At 46.4% G+C, this 21,519-nt stretch overlaps 1 protein-coding gene across 1 annotated transcript in view; it reads left to right on the top strand.

Annotated features, from left to right (window-relative positions):
* LOC126232183 (pancreas transcription factor 1 subunit alpha-like) overlaps positions 1 to 21,519 on the top strand; it is a gene marked incomplete at its 5' end in the record, with an annotated part of 100,025 nt that overhangs the window by 48,168 nt on the left and 30,338 nt on the right. The window contains one exon of the mRNA XM_049942475.1: positions 20,369 to 20,562. Within this exon, the coding sequence (XP_049798432.1) occupies positions 20,369 to 20,556 (188 nt within the window). The remainder of the gene's footprint in view (positions 1 to 20,368; positions 20,563 to 21,519) is intronic.

Raw genomic sequence — 21,519 nt, 5'->3', positions numbered from 1 at the left:
AGTAGTGGTACAAGGTACCCTTCGCCACGCACCATGCACTGACTTGCGGAGTATGAATGTGGATGTAGGTGAAGATGTAGATGAAGAGAAAACCGAAGAGAGAGACGAAAGTAATCATGAGTAGAAGGAATGAAACTCGGAACAAACTTAACATCAAACTTGTCCACGAAATAGAGGAAGTTAAAAGATCTGTGACACCTTGGAAGCAAAGTGACAAGTGACGGAAGCAAGGAGGACGGCACAAACACCAGATTAGCAAAGAGTGAATTCCTGGCCACGAAGAGTATCAAATATCGCCTGTCACGTAGAATGATTCTCTTCAGTCGTCGTTGGTCCCGTTCTTGCAGGATCTTTTTCCGGCCGCAGTAATATCGGAGATGTGATGTTTAGCTAGGTTTCTGATATTCACGGTACACTCGTGAAATGGTCGTACGGGAAAATCCCCACTTCATCGCTACCTCGGAGATGCTGTGTCCCATCGCTCGTGCGCCGACTATACTACCACATTCAAACTCACTTAAATCTTGATAACGTGCCAATGTAGCAGAAGTAACCGATCTAACAACTGCGCCAGACACTCGCTGTCTTAATAGGCATTGCGGACCGCAGCGCCGTATTGTACCTGTTTACATAACTCTGTAGTTGAATGCGCACGCCTGTAGCAGTTTCTTTGGTGCTACAGTGTACTGTCACCCCTGAATGTCCGCACAGCCAGAAATGCCCCCTAGTATATAAACCACGGTCGTTGTGGAACTTCCTGGCAGATTAAAAATGTGTAGCTCAGATGGTAGAGCACTTGCCCGCGAAAGGCAAAGGTTCCGAGTTCGAGTCTCGGTCGGGCACACAGTTTTAATCTGCCAGGAAGTTTTATATCAGCGCACACTCCGCAGCAGAGTGAAAATCTCATTCTGGAATCATCCCCCATGCCGTGGCTAAGCCATGTCTCCGCAATATCCTTTCTTTCAGGAGTGCTAGTTCTGCAAGGTTCGCAGGAGAGCTTCTGTAAAGTTTGGAAGGTAGGAGACGAGGTACTGGCAGAAGTAAAGCTGTGAGTACCGGGCGTGAGTCGTGCATCGGTAGCTCAGATGGTAGAGCACTTGCCCGCGAAAGGCAAAGGTTCCGAGTTCGAGTCTCGGTCGGGCACACAGTTTTAATCTGCCAGGAAGTTTCATATCAGCGTACACTCCGCTGCAAAGTGAAAATCTCATTCTGCACACTCGTTGTCTTTCTGCGAAGGTAACGTTCCCCAATCCCGCTGGTAATTCATGGCGAAGAAATTGGTGATAGACGACAATTGCTGCCCATACACTGTTACTGACGTGAATCTGGTGCCTCACCTCCAAGACAGCTCGAGAATTTGCATCTGTCCACACATGCGTATTGCAGCAACTGAAACGTCGCCTTAGAAAAATTCTGAAAGACTGTGCTGGTAAACTTCTACGTTATTTGATTCTCAAACAGCTGAGCAAAACTCAACGTACTCAAACAGTTTTCTCTTTACTTATATTCTGATCATCAATAAACTGACACACAATATTTTTTAACGCAACGCAGTCTGACTTTCAACAATCCCTACAAAAGAATGGCCCTCACTAACAATAACCTATACGTTTCACAAATCATTTACCTCACAAAAATCTTCGTTACGCGAACTACTCCAATACAGGGAGCGCCACTACTGCCAGCTAAATAAAAGATTCTAACTACTGAAGGTACTAACTATTGATAGGCATAGGCAGCAAATGAAAGATTTTGGTAGAGAACAAACAATGTGTTTACCTAAATAGTGTTCCAGTCTTACAAATTTACTGTCTCTGATGGACACACGTCCAGATCGTCCGCTCTCAAAACTCCGCCATCCCTCTCCCCATATCCACCACTGCTGGCGGCTCACCTCCAACTGCGCAACGCTACGCGCTGTTGACAGCCAACAGCCCAACACTACAATAGCGAATATTACAACAATTAGACCAACCAGCCACGGCCTGCACACACCACAGTCAGCGATTTTCATACAGAGCGCTACATGGCGTTACCAACATAAAAACCTAAACAGCTTACTTTACATAATTTACTATGCCATGTAGTGCGAATCTGCCTCACCTGAAAAAAAAAAAAAAAAAAACACCGATTATTACACATTACTCTTCATAAGAAAAATGGCCCGTATCTCAAGCTGAACTCATATTGAAGAATTTCATTGTGGGAACTTTTCTTCTAGTTTCGAGCAATATTACCTCCTGTAGGAATATGGTACACGTTTTTAACGCCCTAACCCTCGTTCTGTGTTATAAAAAAATGTTCAAATGTGTCTGAAATCTTACAGGACTCAACTGCCAAGGTCGTCAGTCCCTAAGCTTACACACTACTTAACATAAAGTATCCTAAGGACAAACACACACACCCATGCCCGAGGGAGGACTCGAACCTCCGCCGGGACCAGCCGCACAGTCCATGACTGCAGCGCTCCGACCGATCGGCTAATCCCGCGCGGCGTTCTGTGTTATACCTTCCACCTTCTTTATCTATTACTGACGATGCTCATAAGTTTAATTCTAAGTTGGTTTTGTTTTGTTTTTAGGGTGCAAGAAATAACTGGAGGTCGTACACGCCCAAGTCGAAACTTTAGAACACGAAGACAGAGAGGAGTTAGAAAACGACTATAAGTCAGTCCCAGATGACATAGTAGAAGACAGCTAAAAACAGGCACGTGGAAAAAGGGCTATAAAAGACACCACAGACAAACGGAGTGTGCTTATGCTGCGACATAGAGGGTCCAACAACCCTACCACAACAAAGGTCAAAAATTAATTATGATTGTAGTGTTGCTCACGCTGCTACATATTGCATTTTCGGGCAACAACAACGTTATATTATGTGACAGGTGTCATTAGAGCACAGTTAATAAAGTCATTTCACGAAATAATGGATAAACTAGGCACTCATCTTTTCGTGTTTCCCACGCTGGTCTCGTTGTGAACTTATGGCTCAATCGTCGAAAATCTAGGTAGTGGTGATTCCAAGCTCGGGTGCGAAGAGGTCTGGGCGTTATTCTGCGATATTCAAAAGTTTTTTATGTGTTTCATAAACCATTCTTGAAGATTAAACTTTTGCAAATTAGGACAGTGGTGATGTAAAAAAGTAATCAGCACTCCGAATTTAAGTTACACTTCTTTTTTTATTACTTTTGTTGCAATATCACGTAACTCGTTCCAAAGCATCAATTCACAATATAAAACATACTTCATTGGAAGAATCCTAAGGAAATGCAATCCGAAAACAAAGGAAGTAGGTTACAGTACGCTTGTTCTCCCACTGCTTGAATACTGCTCACCGGTGTGGGATCCGTACCAGATAGGGTTGATAGAAGAGATAGAGAAGATCCAATGGAGAGCAGCGCGCTTCGTTACAGGATCATTTAGTAATCGTGAAACCGTTGCGGAGATGATGGATAATCTCCAGTGGAAGACTCTGCAGAAGAGACGCTCAGTAGCTCGGTACAGGCTTTTGTTGAAGTTTCGAGAGCATACTTTCACCGAAGAGTCAAGCAGTATATTGCTCCCTCCTACGTATATCACGCGAAGAGACCACGAGGATAAAATCAGAGAGATTAGAGCCCACACAGAAGCATACCGACAACCCTTCTTTCCACGAACAACACGAGACTGGAATAGAAGGGAGAACCGATAGAGGTACTCAAGGTACCCTCCACCACGCACCGTCAGGTGGATTGCGGAAAATTGATGTAGATGTAGATGAAAATATCTTCCTCACTGTTAAAGTTCACATTTCATAAACTGACTACAATTTGCGTCTTTTTAACAAGACGACCAAAGTTTGACTCTCTAATAATCGCTTACGCGCCCAAAAATCAGAGTTACAAGTACGTCAAAGACCATAGTGACAAAAGAAAGAATACACATAAGAATAATATCATTGCAATATATACATATCGATGTATCGAAGTACCTCTACATTAATGAAATCAAATCTGAATGTTGTCTCAGAAATATGTTAACTATTTTACAGAAACACCATAGAATATTGCTGGTATCGAGAGGTTGAGGTGAGGTGCCGTAATGGTTACGTAATTCAAGTACCATTACAAGGGGATGCACGAAAATATGGAAACAGAAAAAATACAACATATTGCCATGTCTAATACGGTGTTGGAAATTCGTTCGCATTCAAAACACCTTCCATTCATCTCGGAATGGACGAATACAAACGCTGTACCGTTCTTAAGGGAATCGTATGTTACATTTTCTGCCAAACAGTTTGTAACTTCAGGTAACGATGGTAGAGGTGGATATAGATGATAGATCGTCCCGGTGATTGTCGTGGCCAGGGCAGATGCGAACCAGTCGTGGACGGTGTGTCTTGGAACACAGCATCACTATTCGGGAACAAACAGTGTACCATAGGATGGACCTCATCAGTCAAAATTGTCAGTTAATCCTGGCCAATAACGCTGCCTTGGAGAGTAACAGGGGCGTCACTCAATATCACGATTTGGCTGCCAAAATTATCACTGAATCCCTGCCATGTTTCACGATTGGGACGCAAGTTGGAAACAGTGTGCAACAACACTTTTTTGTTTTGTTTATTTGGCCTTTTAGTGTGTACTCAATTTAGCCATCGGCAACACATAGTGACAATGTACACATAATTGAATAAACAAATACAGAGATGCATATTTACATGAATAAAAAGTTTAACTGTTACAGTTTTGTACATAATGTTTTAAAAATTGAATTGAATTGAATTGGAAAATAATTAAAAGTGTCTTGGCTTACAACTCACCAATTCTGAAATATCATCATCAGCGAGGCATATTTATAATTTACATACACCATTAAAACCTACAGATTGTAACCCGTAATCTTGATAAAATTAACTATCACTTTATATAGACGAACGTCTTTAGTACAGAAAAGAGAAGAAGCTGATTGAGGAAGATGGTAGACCATACTCAGCAATGTCTTCAGAAAGACGAACCGTTCACGGTCAAATTTGGGGCACATAAATAAGATGTGGTTGAGATCAGCTTCCGACTCAGGATCACACTCACATGCTGGTGAACTGTAAACGTTGCTCGGATGAAGATGTTGTGGGAAAGAGGCATGATTGAAGCGGAGTCTTATGATGGTAGAAATCGTGGATCGGTCCTGATGTGTCCTCCTGAACCACGGCTGTGAAGGAATCCGAGATTCGAGCACTGCGTAACAATCGCCTTTCGTCTGTTGAGAAACGTTCCACATTTCCTGCCATTGTTGTCTTGCGTGATCCTTGACTTCACGTAAGTAGTCTGTATAAGGAAGATGCAGATCCAGGACGGTGCCTAAGGTTGCCGCTTGTTTGGCTAATGCGTCAACTTCATCATTATAGAGGATACCAGAGTGGGAAGGTACCCACAGCAAATGGATCGTCCGGCCCGTGCGTGTGCCGCGAATATATTCAGATATCACATCCAAGATATAACTGTTGGTTGTTTTGTTCCATCGACTGTACTGAACGTCTTTAAGAACGCTTTGCGAGTCAGATACTATCAATATCTTTGGGGAAGGAAGTGCTAGAGACGACTAAAGGAGTTTCTTCCATTGTTCCTTACTCCAGGTTGTTATAGCTTTGGCAACACATTCTCTTGGTACTGGAATTTCAGTAACCAATGAGTGCTTTTGGAGTTCCAGCTCTCCCTGCTTGTGGAGCCCCCTTTGCGTTGTTTCGGGACTGACAGGGCTCTTGAGTGAGATGACACAGTCACTCGATACGCACTTTCGTCCACCTCGTGTCTCAGCACACGAGGTTTCCCACTTTTGCTCTGTGCAGTACAACTGTTCAGTACCATGCCTCTTGATACACAACAGTTCGGCTTCCCAGGCTGTGGAAGCACCCACCACAGGTGAACCAACAGTTTGCCCAAGTTCGACTTCATTTAACTCTGCCTCATGAATTCTTAACTGCACTTCTCTGACCGTGTCTGATACTGCAATGTACAGCGAACAGGGCACAGGTACCATTCGTGGTCAAATACAACAGCGTAGCATCTACATTTATCATGTACATACTCAGACTGATGCGACGAGGGAAAATTTGTACTAAGGCCGGGATTCAAACCTGGGTCTTCTGCTGACTAGGCAGATGTGCTAACCACTACGCCACCCTTGCACAGTTGCTTTGCACAACTGCGTGAACTACCCTAGCACGCCTCCCACTTCAGTCCAAACTCTTATCCACTCTCCAGCCCACTAAGTGTCCCCCCTATACTGGAACAACATTGCAGAGGCTCTCCAACTCTGTTGGAATAGCACCTCAGCATCGAACAAATCAGTAGACTCTGACTGAAAACTAGGCATAGGTGCTTTTATCAAATGAGACTACCTGGTTCCAGAGACCTTATCATGTCTAATTTATGATGTATATACGCAGACTGAAGTGACGAAAGAATATTCGTACCAAGGTCGGGATTCGAACCCAGCACTACCACTCACAAAGCAGATGCACTAACCACTATGCCATCCCGGCACAGTCGATTTGCACAACTACATGGAATATGCTACTACGCCTCCCTCCTCAGTCCAATCCAGTCCCAGGATTGGCACATATTTTCATTTCTCACTTCAGTCTGAATATACCGGGTGATCAAAAAGTCAGTATAAATTTGAAAACAATAAATCACGCAATAATGTAGATAGAGAGGTAGAAATTGAGACACATGCTTGGAATGACATGGGGTTTTATTAGAACCAAAAATATCCGACAGATCGCGCTTGATAAGATCAGAATAGCAATAATTAGCATAACAGAGTAATACAAAGCAAATATGATGTTCTTTACAGGAAATGCTCAATATGTCCTCCTTCATTCCTCAACAATAGCTGTAGTCGAGGAATAATGTTGTGAACAGCACTGTAAAGCATGTCTGGAGTTACGGTGAGGCATTGGCGTCGGATGTTGTCTTTCAGCATCCCTAGAGATGTCGGTCGATCAAAGCCAATAATCGCACGGACTGAGGTCTGGGGACCTGGAAGGCCAAGCGTGACGAAGGTGGCGGCTGAGCACACGATCATCACCAAACGACGCGCGCAAGAGATCTTTCACGCGTCTAGCAATATGGGGTGGAGCGCCATCCTGCATAAACATCGTACGTTCCAGCAGGTGTTTAGCAGCCAGGCTGGGGATGATGCGATTCTGTAACATATCGGCGTATCTCTCACCCGTCACGGTAGCAGTTACAAAACCAGAATCACGCATTTCCTCGAAGAAAAAAGGCCCGCCAACGGTAGATGTGGTAAATCCAACCCATACTGTGACTTTTTCGTCGTGCAATGGAGTTTCCACGACAGTTCTAGGATTTTCGGTAGCCCAAATTCTGCAGTTGTGGGCGTTGACAGAGCCTCGGAGCGTGAAATGAGCTTCGTCGGTCCACAACACGTTACTCAACCAATCGTCATCTTCCGCCATCTTTTGATACGCCCACACCGCAAATGCCTTCCGCTTCACTAAATCGCCAGGTAACAGTTCACGATGCCGATGGATTTTGTACGGAGAGCATCGGAGGGTACGCCTAAGTGCCAACCAAACAGTAGTGTATGGAATGCCGGTGCGACGTGCGACTGCACGAGCGCTGACTTCCCCGTGCATAGACGAACCCACTACAGTCTCCATTTCTTCCTCAACTGTCTCAGCGGCATTGCGCCTTGTGCTCGGTCAGCCACTACGGGTCTATCGTCTGAATAACCCGTGGCTTCGAACTCCGAAATCATTCTCGCCACAGCTGCATTTTTCAACAGACCTTTACCCGTTCGAATCCCCTTCCTATGGCGATAGGATCGTAACGCTGAACTAGCACGTTCCCCATTCTGATAAACTAAAAGTGCCTTTTCAGGTAACGTCAACATGCTGCGACTGCTGGCGCATCTGATTCTCTCTCTTTTTTTTATTTTCTTTTTTTTCTTTATTGTGATTTTGATCACCTTAGACAAGGCGGGCTGTCAGCAGCAGAGTACGCCGCTCTTCAGCCTTGAGTTTTACAATAAGTAATACATAAAGGTGGCACAGAGAATACAATCAAAACGGCGGGCAAAAAATGTAGACACTAAAAACAAAAAACATGGAGCCGTTCACGCTGGACGAGAAACATCACTAACACCAGTTGACACGGCGCACATAACATGGATGATGGCGACGGCACAGGTGAACGGTGGTGGCGTGACGGCGAACAAACACTAAACACAAACGAAGGCACACACACGAGACACTGACGGCGATGATCTCCGGCGCGCGAAAGTCCACGTAGCGTGTGCGAGTCCGGGGACCTGCCGAGAGGAGGAGGAGGAAGAAGAGTGGGAGAGGGAGAGGGGAGAGCAGAGATGCCATGGGCAGATGAGATAGGAGGAAAGGAGGAAGGTGGAGGGGAAGCCCGGGGGAAGAGGGATGGAGGAAGAGGGATGGGGGGAAAGGAGGGAGAAGGGAGGGAAGGTGCCTAGAGGAAAGGACACCGGAAGTGGGGGAGGGGGAGAATCAAAGTTGATAGGAGGGGTAGATGGAGGGGAGGAGGACATCATCAGGGAGGGGGAGCTGGCGGAAGCCACCTTGGGAGAGGGTGCGGAGGGTGGAGAGATGGAGACCGGGTGGGACGTGGGAATACAGGTGCGGCAGCAGGCGGGGGTGGGAGAGGATGAGCGAGACAAGCGGGTGAGGAGGATCGAGTTTGCGGGAGGTGTACAGGATCCGTATCCTTTCGAGGAAAAGGAGGAGGTGGGGGAACGGAATCAGATCGTACAGGATCCGCGTGGGGGAGGGGAGACGGATGCGATAGGCGAGGCGGAGAGCATGGCGTTCGAGGATTTGGAGGGATTTATAAAAGGTAGGGGGGGGGGGGCGGAGATCCAGGCTGGATGGGCGTAACAGAGGATAGGGCGGATGAGGGATTTATAGGTGTGGAGGATGGTGGAGGGGTCCAGACCCCACGTACGGCCGGAGAGGAGCTCGAGGAGACTGAGTCGGGAGTGTGCCTCGGCTCGGATTGTCCAGAGGTGGGGGGTCCAGGAGAGGCGACGGTCGAGGGTGATGCCAAGGTACTTAAGGGTGGGAGTGAGGGCGATAGGACGGCCATAGATGGTGAGGTAGAAATCAAGGAGGCGGAAGGAAGGGGTGGTTGTGCCTACAATGATCGCCTGGGTTTTGGGATTTCTCTCTCATAACAGCTCCTTTTACACACGATTGTCATGCGCAGTCAATGAAGTTTTGCTGTCCAGCGCCATCTGCCGGACATTTTGTGAACTTTGCTTTTTTTTTTGCTTCTAATAAAACCCCATGTCATTCCAAGGATGTGTGTTAATTTTTACCTCTCTATCTACATAATTACGTGGTTTATTAAATTTTCAAATCTATACTGACTTTTTGATCACCCGGTATACAGTGATCACGCAGAACACTAAGACCACCGGCCTACCAACGATATAAACCCGTCCAGGCCATGGGAGCGTCACATGACGCGGAGTGACCGCCAGTCACACACATATACGGTGTGTATAGTATCAGTCAGCAGCTGTCCATGTGTAGAAAGGGGAAGGTGTCCAGTCTGTCTGACATTGACCGAGGGCAGATTGTGATGCCTTGGGGGATCAGCACGAGCATTTTCGAAACTGTACGACTTGTCGACTGTGGTGACTGTCTTGAACACGTGGCGAAACCAAGGTGAATCCGCCGGCCGGCGTGGCCGAGCGGTTCTAGGCGCTACAGTCTGGAACCGCGCGACCGCTACGGTCGCAGGTCCGAATCCTGCCTCGGGCATGGATGTGTGTGATGTCCTTAAGTTAGTTAGGTTTAAGTAGTTCTAAGTTCTAGGGGACTGATGACCTCAGAAGTTAAGTCCCATTTGAACCATTTGAACCAAGGTGAATCCACGTCCAGATGTTGTAGGGTTGGGTGGCCACCCGTCATTACAGACGTCGGATGCCGTAGGCTGGGCAGACTGGGAAAACAGAGGACAGGGAGGCGAACTCTGGAGGAACTACAGGGTGTCCAGAAAAGGGCTCCCTGATTTCAAAATTAAATATCTCGAAAACAAAGATCGATAGAGGAATGCAGTAAACGGTATGTTTATTGTGAAAGCTGTAAGAAGTTCATACTGCAGTTTGAAATAATAGTTACAAAAGCTGCTAACAGATGGCGCTGTAATCGCCATACGTAATGCCTAGTATAAACAGTGATCCGAAGCCCAGAGCGATCAGATCCACTACTGAAACGTGAAAGGAGGTTAGCGTACCGAAGGAAGAGATTAAAACCGTGTACTCCATTGAACAACGCGTTTTTCTGGTGCTAGAGTACCACAGGTTAGAAGAGAGTCCTACGGCAATAAGGAGAAGTTTTCAAGCACGATTTAATGTTCCAAAAGGACCCGATACGAAAACCATTCGTACGCTCTTCGCAAAATTTCAACGAACAGGCAGCGTAACTTATGATCTAGTGGGGCATGTTGGCCGCAAGGAAACCGCAGTTACGCCTGAAAATATCGCCACAGTTTCTCGAATTATTCAGCGAAATCCAATGTCATCCGTCCGTAGAATTGCATCTGAGACTGGTTTGAAGCGTTCCAGCACGCAGAAAATACTGAGAAAGAGCCTACACATGTTTCCATTCAAAATTCAAACGCACGAGGCCATACCCGTACGAGCTGTGCAACAAAGGGTTGCCTTTGCTAATCAGATGCTCACAGTGATTGATAGTGAAGGATTTGATGTTGGCTGCATCTGGTTTACAGATGAAGCACACTTCCACCTGAATAGATACGTGAATAAGCAGAACTGGCGATTTTGGGGTTCCGGTAAGCCATATTGGTGTGAAGCGAAACCCCTGTATTCTCCTAAAGTTACTGTGTGGGCTGCAGTATGCAGCAGAGGCATTGTGAAGCGAAACCCCCGTATTCTCCTAAAGTTACTGTGTGGGCTGCAGTATGCAGCAGAGGCATTGTGAAGCGAAACCCCCGTATTCTCCTAAAGTTACTGTGTGGGCTGCAGTATGCAGCAGAGGCATTGTGAAGCGAAACCCCCGTATTCTCCTAAAGTTACTGTGTGGGCTGCAGTATGCAGCAGAGGCATTGTGAAGCGAAACCCCCGTATTCTCCTAAAGTTACTGTGTGGGCTGCAGTATGCAGCAGAGGCATTGTGAAGCGAAACCCCCGTATTCTCCTAAAGTTACTGTGTGGGCTGCAGTATGCAGCAGAGGCATTGTGAAGCGAAACCCCTGTATTCTCCTAAAGTTACTGTGTGGGCTGCAGTATGCAGCAGAGGCATTGTGAAGCGAAACCCCTGTATTCTCCTAAAGTTACTGTGTGGGCTGCAGTATGCAGCAGAGGCATTGTGAAGCGAAACCCCCGTATTCTCCTAAAGTTACTGTGTGGGCTGCAGTATGCAGCAGAGGCATTGTGAAGCGAAACCCCTGTATTCTCCTAAAGTTACTGTGTGGGCTGCAGTATGCAGCAGAGGCATTGTGAAGCGAAACCTCTGTATTCTCCTAAAGTTACTGTGTGGGCTGCAGTATGCAGCAGAGGCATTATTGGCCCTTTTTTCATTCGAGAAACGGTCACTGGTGCACGTTACGTTGCAATTTTGGAACAATTTGTCGCCACACAGCGAGCGTTACAGGGTCGACCAGGTACTGAATGGTTTATGCCAGATGGAGCCCGACCACATCGGACCGAACAAGTGTTTCGCTTTCTTGAGGAATACTTCGGGAATCGAGTCATTGCTTTGGAATATCCCAAATTTACTGGTGCAAGCATGGATTGGCCTCCATATTCGCCGGATTTGACTCCCTGTGACTTTTTTTTGTGGGGCACAGTGAAAGACGCGGTCTACCCGAAGCATCCCGCCACGCTGGACGAGCTCGAATCGGCTATCTCTGTGGCATGTGAATCCATTTCGGTTGAGACAGTACGAAATGTGATGGCGAATTTCATTCTTCGTTTGCGCCATCTCTGCAGTGCCAATGGTGAACATTTTGAAAACACTGTGATGTGGTTGTTTGCATTGTTTTCATACGATTATTTCACTTATGTATGCTGATATGAGCTGTACGGCGTACAGCGCCATCTGTTAGCAGCTTTTGTAACTATTATTTCAAACTGCTGTATAAACTTCTTACAGCTTTCACAATAAGCATACCGTTTACTGCATTCCTCTATCTGTAACATCAGACTTTAACGCTGGGCAGAGTACAAGTGTGCCAAACGCACCTAATGGTGGACCTCCACAGCCCATGACCCGTGCGTGTGGCTACGTTAACACTACGACTTTGGCAACTATGACTGAAATGGGCACGTGACCATCGGCTCTGGACACTGGCGCAGTGGCAGAGCAGTGAACGGTCTGATGAATCGCGACATCTTCTTCATCGTGCTGACGGGAGGGACAAAATCCGTCGTCTTCGACGGGAGCAGCTCCTCGACACCTGTACCGTGGGCCAGAGACCAGCTGGTGACTGCTCCATTATGCTCCAGAGAACACTCACGCATGCATCCACGGGTGCAGCGCAGTTTGTGCTAGACACCATCACGGCCGAGGATTATCGTACACTGGTTGCAGACCACATACACACTGGAGATGGGCAAACTCGTTCATCTTTGGGAACTAGTTCACTGCTGATCGTTCTTTACACACTAGAGATGGGCAAACTCGTTCATCTTTGGGAACTAGTTCACTGCTGATCGTTCTTTACACACTAGAGATGGGCAAACTCGTTCATCTTTGGGAACTAGTTCACTGCTGATCGTTCTTTACACACTAGAGATGGGCAAACTCGTTCATCTTTGGGAACTAGTTCACTGCTGATCGTTTTTTACACACTAGAGATGGGCAAACTCGTTCATCTTTGGGAACTAGTTCACTGCTGATCGTTCTTTACACACTAGAGATGGGCAAACTCGTTCATCTTTTGGAACTAGTTCACTGCTGATCGTTCTTTGCACACTAGAGATGGGCAAACTCGTTCATCTTTTGGAACTAGTTCACTGCTGATCGTTCTTTTTTGGGAACCGTTCATTTTCACTCGTTCACCGTTCATTTGTGCTTGGTATATGGTTCTTACGAAAAACTGAAAACTAGTAGTGTAGGTGACTGAAGGATAGGGGGCACCAAGAGGGGACACTTGCCTTCCCCCTGGAGTACAGAGTTTTTATTCATTACAGAATTCTTACACACTTTTAGAAGTGATTTCTGTGATTCTGCAGAACCTGTCGTTTAGCCAACTGTAGCGTTGTGAGGCTGATCACAGGGAAATAACATAGGGTGGCGCACGGAAAACCGGCCCCGAGTACAGACTGCTCGCCAATTACGGACGATGTGTTGCCCGTTACGAGCAGATACAACAAACAGACAAACATGTAATAATTAGGCAGTGAAGAAATAACAAGCTAATGCAGGCAACAATGGCGAAACAATCGATGACGATGTGTAGAGAGCTGGAGAAGAGAACATGAAAATCTCTCGCGACGAGCATTGGCTATAGCTCATGTAGTCTTGTAAACCTGTTGGTGGCTGTTTCCCAACGTATTAGACCACAAGTGTCTTGTATGAAATTCTTCGTTTCGACTTCCACTACATAGCTAGGCTACGTTGTAAACAATAATCGTTTACACCCTATAGATACTTCACGTTGTCTCTGAGTTAGTAGGCGAAGTAGAGATCGTCATACTTGCGTCTCATGCTTAGTAAAAATTAGGTTTTTATGTTGCATTATTAAAGTTAATGCAGCAATAATGGTTGGTTGGTTGTTTGGGGGAAGAGACCAAACAGCGAGGTTATCGGTCTCATAGGGTTAGGGAAGGAAGTCGGCCGTGCCCTTTCAAAGGAACCATCCCGGCATTTGCCTGGAGCGATTTAGGGAGATCACGGAAAACCTAAATCAGGATGGCCGGACGCGGGATTGAACCGTCGTCCTTCCGAATGCGAGTCCAGTGTGCTAACCACTGCGCCACCTCGCTCGGTAATGCAGCAATAATAATAATAATTAAGTTCGCAGTAATAAAGTTTTTGGTTTGAAAGCTCCTTCTGAACAAATGTTTTTGACATAATAAGTAAATACGATTTTATGGCAATCTATGTCTTTCCAAATGGAGAGGCACCGCTGTTCCTGCTGAGCCAAAATGACCCACAACCCACTTTTTTTTTCTTTTAAAGAAACCACACTAGCAGATAATGCAAATTGGAAACAACCAAACTTAAAAATAACTAGAGCTTTCCTAAATGTAATGTTTTGTATATGAAAGATACACGAAAATCGTTTTATATGAATTTTCTTACACTAAAAATTAAACAGATTATTGAAAGTTAGCTGCTATATCAAGTCGATAAAACCAAAAAAATATATGAATAACAAAAAAAGTTCCTTGTTATAAGTATGTCTTCTGCTGTTCATCGATGTAATGAAGTGAGCTGATATGTCCTTTTGTTACCTGAAAAGACGTACCTATCACATACAACGTAATTTTTATGTAATTTACGTAACTATAAAATACTTTTTGATTACCAGTCGTGGACGCTGAGTAGCCAGACCCAAGTGCAAGAACAGTTTGGAACACACGTAAAATAGGGGAGCGCAGTGAACGAAACGAACAACTGGATACTGAACTAACTAGGAGCAGTCGGCAGTGGAACTGAGACAGGTGGTCATGCGAAGAACGACGGGGGAGGCCGAGGGAGACCGAGGCTGAGACGAGCACGCGACCGAGGCTGGAGCGAGAACTGCCCAAGTGACCGCCGCGACCGAAGTGAACTATGAATCGACCGTTCCTTGGAATTCGTTCCTCGGTCCTTTCGTTCATCTTGGCGAACCGTTCCTTTGAACCCGTTCGTTCGCGAACTACCCATCTCTAATACACACCTTCATGATGATCACATGTTCCTGACGGTAGTGGCCAGAAGTGTGAGGTGGTTCAAGAAACACAGTGGCGGGTTCCAATTTATGTGCTGCTCGCCCCACTCTCCGTATCTGAAGTCGATCAATCTGGGGTGTGATTGAATGTGACATCAGAGCTCATCGCTACCCTCCACAGAATTACGGGAGTTTGGTGACTTGTGTGAGCAGGTGTGGTGCCAACTCCTTCCAGCGACCTACTGAGGTACCACTGCTTCCACACCAGGATGCGTCGCCACTGTTAGCTGTGCTGAAGGTGGACATACTGGCTGTTAGGTAGATGCTCATGTGTTCTGGCTGATTAGTATACGAGCAGCGTTTGGAAAGTCTGTGCAAAGTCCAAGAGATGGCACCACCAGCGCGTATCGAGGTCATACTTAGTAGCATCTTTGGAAAGAACCATAGAGTAAATATCTCTGGAGTAGGCATTGCGTTCTGCGCATGTTGTCAACATTAAACCAGGATTGTCACGTGTTTTCAGGACTTTGCTGTGCATGTGTGCTTTCCGCAGCGTTTGAAGTTTATAATATCAAGAGTTTTTGTTGTGTTTCACCGTTTGTTGACAGTGTAATAGCGATGGTGAATTACTGTTGTTGCTACGGATGTAAAGCAAAATATGTGAAACGACGGATACTAACTTTACATGGGTACATACCATGTAGCTCTAATTATAGTTATCATATTAGTAAGAGACACTGTATATGTTAAAAATTTCGAGACGCATTATAATTAAGGCTTCATTCTGTAGACCTGTTTTTCTACGATTTTATGACTATATAATAAATATTACAGCTCGTACAAAAGCTTACAAACAATCGCTTCCTCTCGTAAATTTGCTAGTGGAACAGGAAAGCGAATGGTTAGTTGTTTCAGCAAATACTATCCTCCATGCATTTATCAGTGACTTGTCGATTATAGATTACTCAATCTACTATTTATTTAATTTACTGGGAGCAAGAAGGTAAATGCGTTAAATAAAGACTTCAAAGTGTCACCAGTAAGAAAAATTGCGCTTTAGGTCGCAAAAACGAGAACATAAATACGCAGAAATATCAGAAAAAAAAGGACGAATTAGCAGGGATAAAATCGCTAATGTGTGCCAAATTCGGTGTTTTTCGGACACTTGCAAAAGTACTAGAGTACTGTCAACTCGTTTTGCAAGACTGTCACTGCGAGAAGGGGTACGTCAGCCTCTTTAATACTATAAAGTGTCGTATCATACCGAAAACTATCAAAAATCGAGTGCATCTGAACTGTGACACCTATCGCAAAGAAGCAGACTGCAATATCATTTGGCCTTGAAAGTTACGTAGCTGGTTTATTCCCGGTATCAAATGGATACTGTTAAAATGTCTGCGCAACATATATAAATAATCCACGACACGTACGAAAAGAATCCGTCTGTACTAGGGATGTAGTGACATTCTAAATATACAGGGCGCTATACGGACAAACACACGACGTCCAGAGAACACGTGACCTGGCCGGCAATGTACACTCCTGGAAATGGAAAAAAGAACACATTGACACCGGTGTGTCAGACCCACCATACTTGCTCCGGACACTGCGAGAGGGCTATACAAGCAATGATCACACGCACGGCACAGCGGACACACCAGGAACCGCGGTGTTGGCCGTCGAATGGCGCTAGCTGCGCAGCATTTGTGCACCGCCGCCGTCAGTGTCAGCCAGTTTGCCGTGGCATACGGAGCTCCATCGCAGTCTTTAACACTGGTAGCATGCCGCGACAGCGTGGACGTGAACCGTATGTGCAGTTGACGGACTTTGAGCGAGGGCGTATAGTGGGCATGTGGGAGGCCGGGTGGACGTACCGCCGAATTGCTCAACACGTGGGGCGTGAGGTCTCCACAGTACATCGATGTTGTCGCCAGTGGTCGGCGGAAGGTGCACGTGCCCGTCGACCTGGGACCGGACCGCAGCGACGCACGGATGCACGCCAAGACCGTAGGATCCTACGCAGTGCCGTAGGGGGCCGCACCGCCACTTCCCAGCAAATTAGGGACACTGTTGCTCCTGGGGTATCGGCGAGGACCATTCGCAACCGTCTCCATGAAGCTGGGCTACGGTCCCGCACACCGTTAGGCCGTCTTCCGCTCACGACCCAACATCGTGCAGCCCGCCTCCAGTGGTGTCGCGACAGGCGTGAATGGAGGGACGAATGGAGACGTGTCGTCTTCAGCGATGAGAGTCGCTTCTGCCTTGGTGCCAATGATGGTCGTATGCGTGTTTGGCGCCGTGCAGGTGAGCGCCACAATCAGGACTGCATACGACCGAGGCACACAGGGCCGACACCCGGCATCATGTTGTGGGGAGCGATCTCCTACACTGGCCGTACACCACTGGTGATCGTCGGGGGGACACTGAATAGTGCACGGTACATCCAAACCGTCATCGAACCCATCGTTCTACCATTCCTAGACCGGCAAGGGAACTTGCTGTTCCAACAGGACAATGCACGTCCGCATGTATCCCGTGCCACCCAACGTGCTCTAGAAGGTGTAAGTCGACTACCCTGGCCAGCAAGATCTCCGGATCTGCCCCCATTGATCATGTTTGGGACTGGATGAAGCGTCGTCTCACGCGGTCTGCACGTCCAGCACGAACGCTGGTCCAACTGAGGCGCCAGGTGGAAATGGCATGGCAAGCCGTTCCACAGGACTACATCCAGCATCTCTATGATCGTCTCCATGGGAGAATAGCAGCCTGCATTGCTGCGAAAGGTGGATATACACTGTACTAGTGCCGACATTGTGCATGGTCTGTTGCCTGTGTCTATGTGCCTGTGGTTCTGTCAGTGTGATCATGTGATGTATCTGACCCCAGGAATGTGTCAATAAAGTTTCCCCTTCCTGGGACAATGAATTCACGGTGTTCTTATTTCAATTTCCAGGAGTGTATGTTGACAACACAAAATCTGTTCTGCGCATGCGAATGCTCACTCCAGAGATATTTACTCTATGCAAAGAACGCACACCAAGTTTCATCCATATTGGTCTACTTCTTTGTGTTTCGCATTCGTATGAATCAACGAAGTCCAGTGATTGTCCAAAAATGGACGAAAAAGAATTTCGTGTCGTCATTAAACATTAGTTTATGAAAGGCTAAACGCCTCAGGAGACTAAAGGGAAGCTTGATAAACATTACGGTGACTCTGCACCTTCGATTAGAACAGTTTATAAGTGGTTTCAAAATTTTCGCAGTGGCCATATGGGCACAAGTGATGCTGAACGTTCTGGACGCCCTGTAGAGGAATTTATTCCGGACATTGGCACGAAGTGATGAAGGACTTTCCGCCATCACTTCTCCTTCCCTTGCCGTCCAAATACTGGCCGTGAAAATTCCATCACCACAAGGATTCGAACCGGCTTACCTCCGAAATTGATAAAATCCATGATATGGTAATGGATGCCGTAGAGTTAAGGTGCCTGAGATTGCTAGCGCTGTCGGCATCTCGAATGAATGGGTACATGATATTTTGCATAAACATTTGGACATGAGACAGCTATCCACAAGTTGGGTTCCGCGATTGCTCACGTTTGACCAAAAACGGAATCATGTGAAGTGTTGCAAAAATGGTTTGCAGCTGTTCAGGAAGAAACTGCAGGACTTTAAGCGTCGTTTCGTCACTTTGGATGAAACATGGATACATTACTATACTCCTGGAGCCAAAGAACAAATTCAACAATGAGTTACCAAGGGAGAATCTGCACCAAAAAAGGCGAAGACCAGTCCTTCGGCCGGAAAGGTTATGGCGACTGTCTTTTGGGATTCGCAAGGGAAAATCCTCATCGACTATCTGGAAAAGGGTAAAACTATTACAGGTGCATATTATTCATTGTTACTGGACCGTTTGAAAACCGAGCTGCAAGGAAAACACCTGCGATTGGACTGCAAAAAAGTGCTTTTCCATCACGACAATGCATCAGCAGACACTTCAGCAATTGTGGTCGCAGCTGGCCAGGGTGGCTGAGCGGTTCTAGGCGCTACAGTCTGGAACCGCGCGACCGCTACGGTCGCAGGTTCGAATCGTGCCTCGGGCATCGATGTGTGTGCTGTCCTTAGGTTAGTTAGGTTTAAGTAGTTCTCAGTTCTAGGGGACTGATGACCTTAGACGTTAAGTCCCATAGTGCTCAGAGCCATTGAACCAATTTTTTACTGGACCGTTTGAAAACCGAGCTGCAAGAAAAACGTCGGTGACTGGACCGCAAAAAAGTCCTTTTCCATCACGACAATGCACCAGCACCTCAGCATTTGTGCTCGCAAAATTAATGGAAATAGGATTCCAACTCGTTTCACATCCCCCCATTCTCCAGACGTGGCTCCCTCGGACTACTATTTGTTTCCCAATTTGAAGAAATGGCTGGCGGGACAGAGATTTTATTCAAACGAGGAGGTGATTGCAGCAGCTAATAGCTATTTTGCAGACTTGGGCAGTTGCTATTAGTCAGAAAGGGTCAACAAATTAGAACAGCCAGAATGAGATTTTCACTCTGCAGCGCAGTGTGTGTTGATATGAAACTTCCTGGCAGATTAAAACTGTATGCCGGACCGAGACTCGAACTCGGGACCTTTGCCTTTGACGGGCAAGTGCTCTACCAACTGAGCTACCGAAGCACGACTCACGCCCGGTACTCACAGCTTTACTTCTGCCAGTATCTCGTCTCCTACCTTGCAAACTTCACAGAAGCTCTCCTGCAAACCTTTAGCACTCCTGAAAGAAAGGGTATAGCGGAGACATGGCTTAGCCACAGCCTGGGGATGTTTCCAGAATGTGATTTTCACTCTGCAGCGGAGTGTGCGCTGATATGAAACTTGCTGGCAGATTAAAACTGTGTGCCGGACCGAGACTCGAACTCGGGACCTTTGCCTTTCGCGGGCAAGTGCTCTACCAACTGAGCTCTGAGGACGGGGCGTGAGTCGTTCTTGGGTAGTTCAGTCGGTAGAGCACTTGCCCGCGAAAGGCAAAGGTCCCGAGTTCGAGTCTCGGTCCGGCACACAGTTTTAATCTTCCAGGAAGTTTCAAATTAGAACAGCATTGGACGAAGTGTATAGGCCTAAAAGGAGACTATGTCGAAAAATAAAAAAGTTTTACCCCAAACACGTAAGTGGTTTTTATTTTTGCACAGACTTTTCACACGCCCCTTGTACATCATACATGTCTGAGACCTGAAAAGGTCTGTGGAACCATATAGTTTCATTTGATCTCCATTTATGTTGAAGCATGCATTTCTCAAGGTGTTTTTCATAGTTTTGTCGAGTGTCATTGTTTGCTGTGACTTAGGTGTTTGTGTCTGTATGTGCGTCTGTGTGGGAAGGGAGGTGAAGTGGATGGGGGGGTTTTGATCCCTCACATATGAGTGGGAACACAGTAGCAAAGCAGTGAGTCTCCTTATAATAATTGCGCTGTATGATCTGCTGTACCTTACAGGAGGCTTCGGCTGCCCGTTCACGGCGCATTCACTATCGTGGTCGAGCAGCCGGTCGGAGCGCACGCCCACCGCCGCCGGGCTGATGTTCGCAAAGGTGTGGACTCCAGAGGACCCCAGGGCTGCCAGCAAGGCCGCCTCGGCTGTGCCAGCCGGCGACGCCCCCACGCCGGCGCCGCAGCGCTTCTGACACCAGGTAGCCGCCTGCCCAACTCCTGCGTCAACCTCTCACTCTCCACCTCCTACTCTCCCTCACTCTCATTCACACTGCCACTCTTTCCCTCTCATTCTGTTTCTCTCTCTCTCGTCCTTCTCTCACTGTTACTCACCTCTTCTCCCCCCCTTTGTCTCTCTCTCTCTCTCTCTCTCTCTCTCTCTCTCTCTCACACACACACACACACACACACACACACACACACACACACACACACACACCACATCAACGATGCACCGCAAAATGTACTGGTATACCGCAACAGCGATCTAGTGGCAGGAAGGGTTCTAACAACCCTTCCACAACAAAGGTCAAAAATTAATTATGATTGTGGTGTTGCTCAAGCTGCTAAATATTGCATTTTCGGGCAACAACAAAGTTATATTATGTGGCAGGTGTCATTAGAGCACAATTAATAAAGTCATTTCTTGAAATAATGGATAAACTAGGCACTCATCTTTTCGTGTTTCTCACACTGGTCTCGTTGTGAACTCATGGCTCAACGGTCGAAAATTTTGGTAGTGATGATTCCGAGCTCGGATGCAAAGAGGCCTTGGTGTTATTCTGCGATATCCAAAAGTTTTATAGATGTGTTTCATAAACCATTCTTGAAGTTTAAACTTTTGCAAATTAGGACAATGGTGATGTAAAAAAGTTACACTTCTTTTTTATTACTTTTGTTGCAATATCACGTAACTCGTTCCAAAACATCACTTCACAATGTAAAACATACTTGAAAATGTCTTCCTCACTGTTAAAGTTCACATTTCATAAACTGACTACAATCTGCGTCTTTTTAACATGACGACCAAAGCTTGACTACCTAAAAACCGCTTACGTGCCTAAAAACCAGAGTTACAAGTATGTCAACTATCATAGTCACAAAAGAAAGAATACACATAAGAATAATATCATTGCAATATGTACACATCGATGTAT

This window comes from Schistocerca nitens, unplaced genomic scaffold (genome assembly GCF_023898315.1).
Source record: "Schistocerca nitens isolate TAMUIC-IGC-003100 unplaced genomic scaffold, iqSchNite1.1 HiC_scaffold_466, whole genome shotgun sequence".
Lineage (NCBI taxonomy): Eukaryota > Metazoa > Arthropoda > Insecta > Orthoptera > Acrididae > Schistocerca > Schistocerca nitens.
The sequence above is the reverse complement of the archived record's forward strand: the minus strand, read 5'-3'. Positions and strand labels throughout refer to the sequence as shown.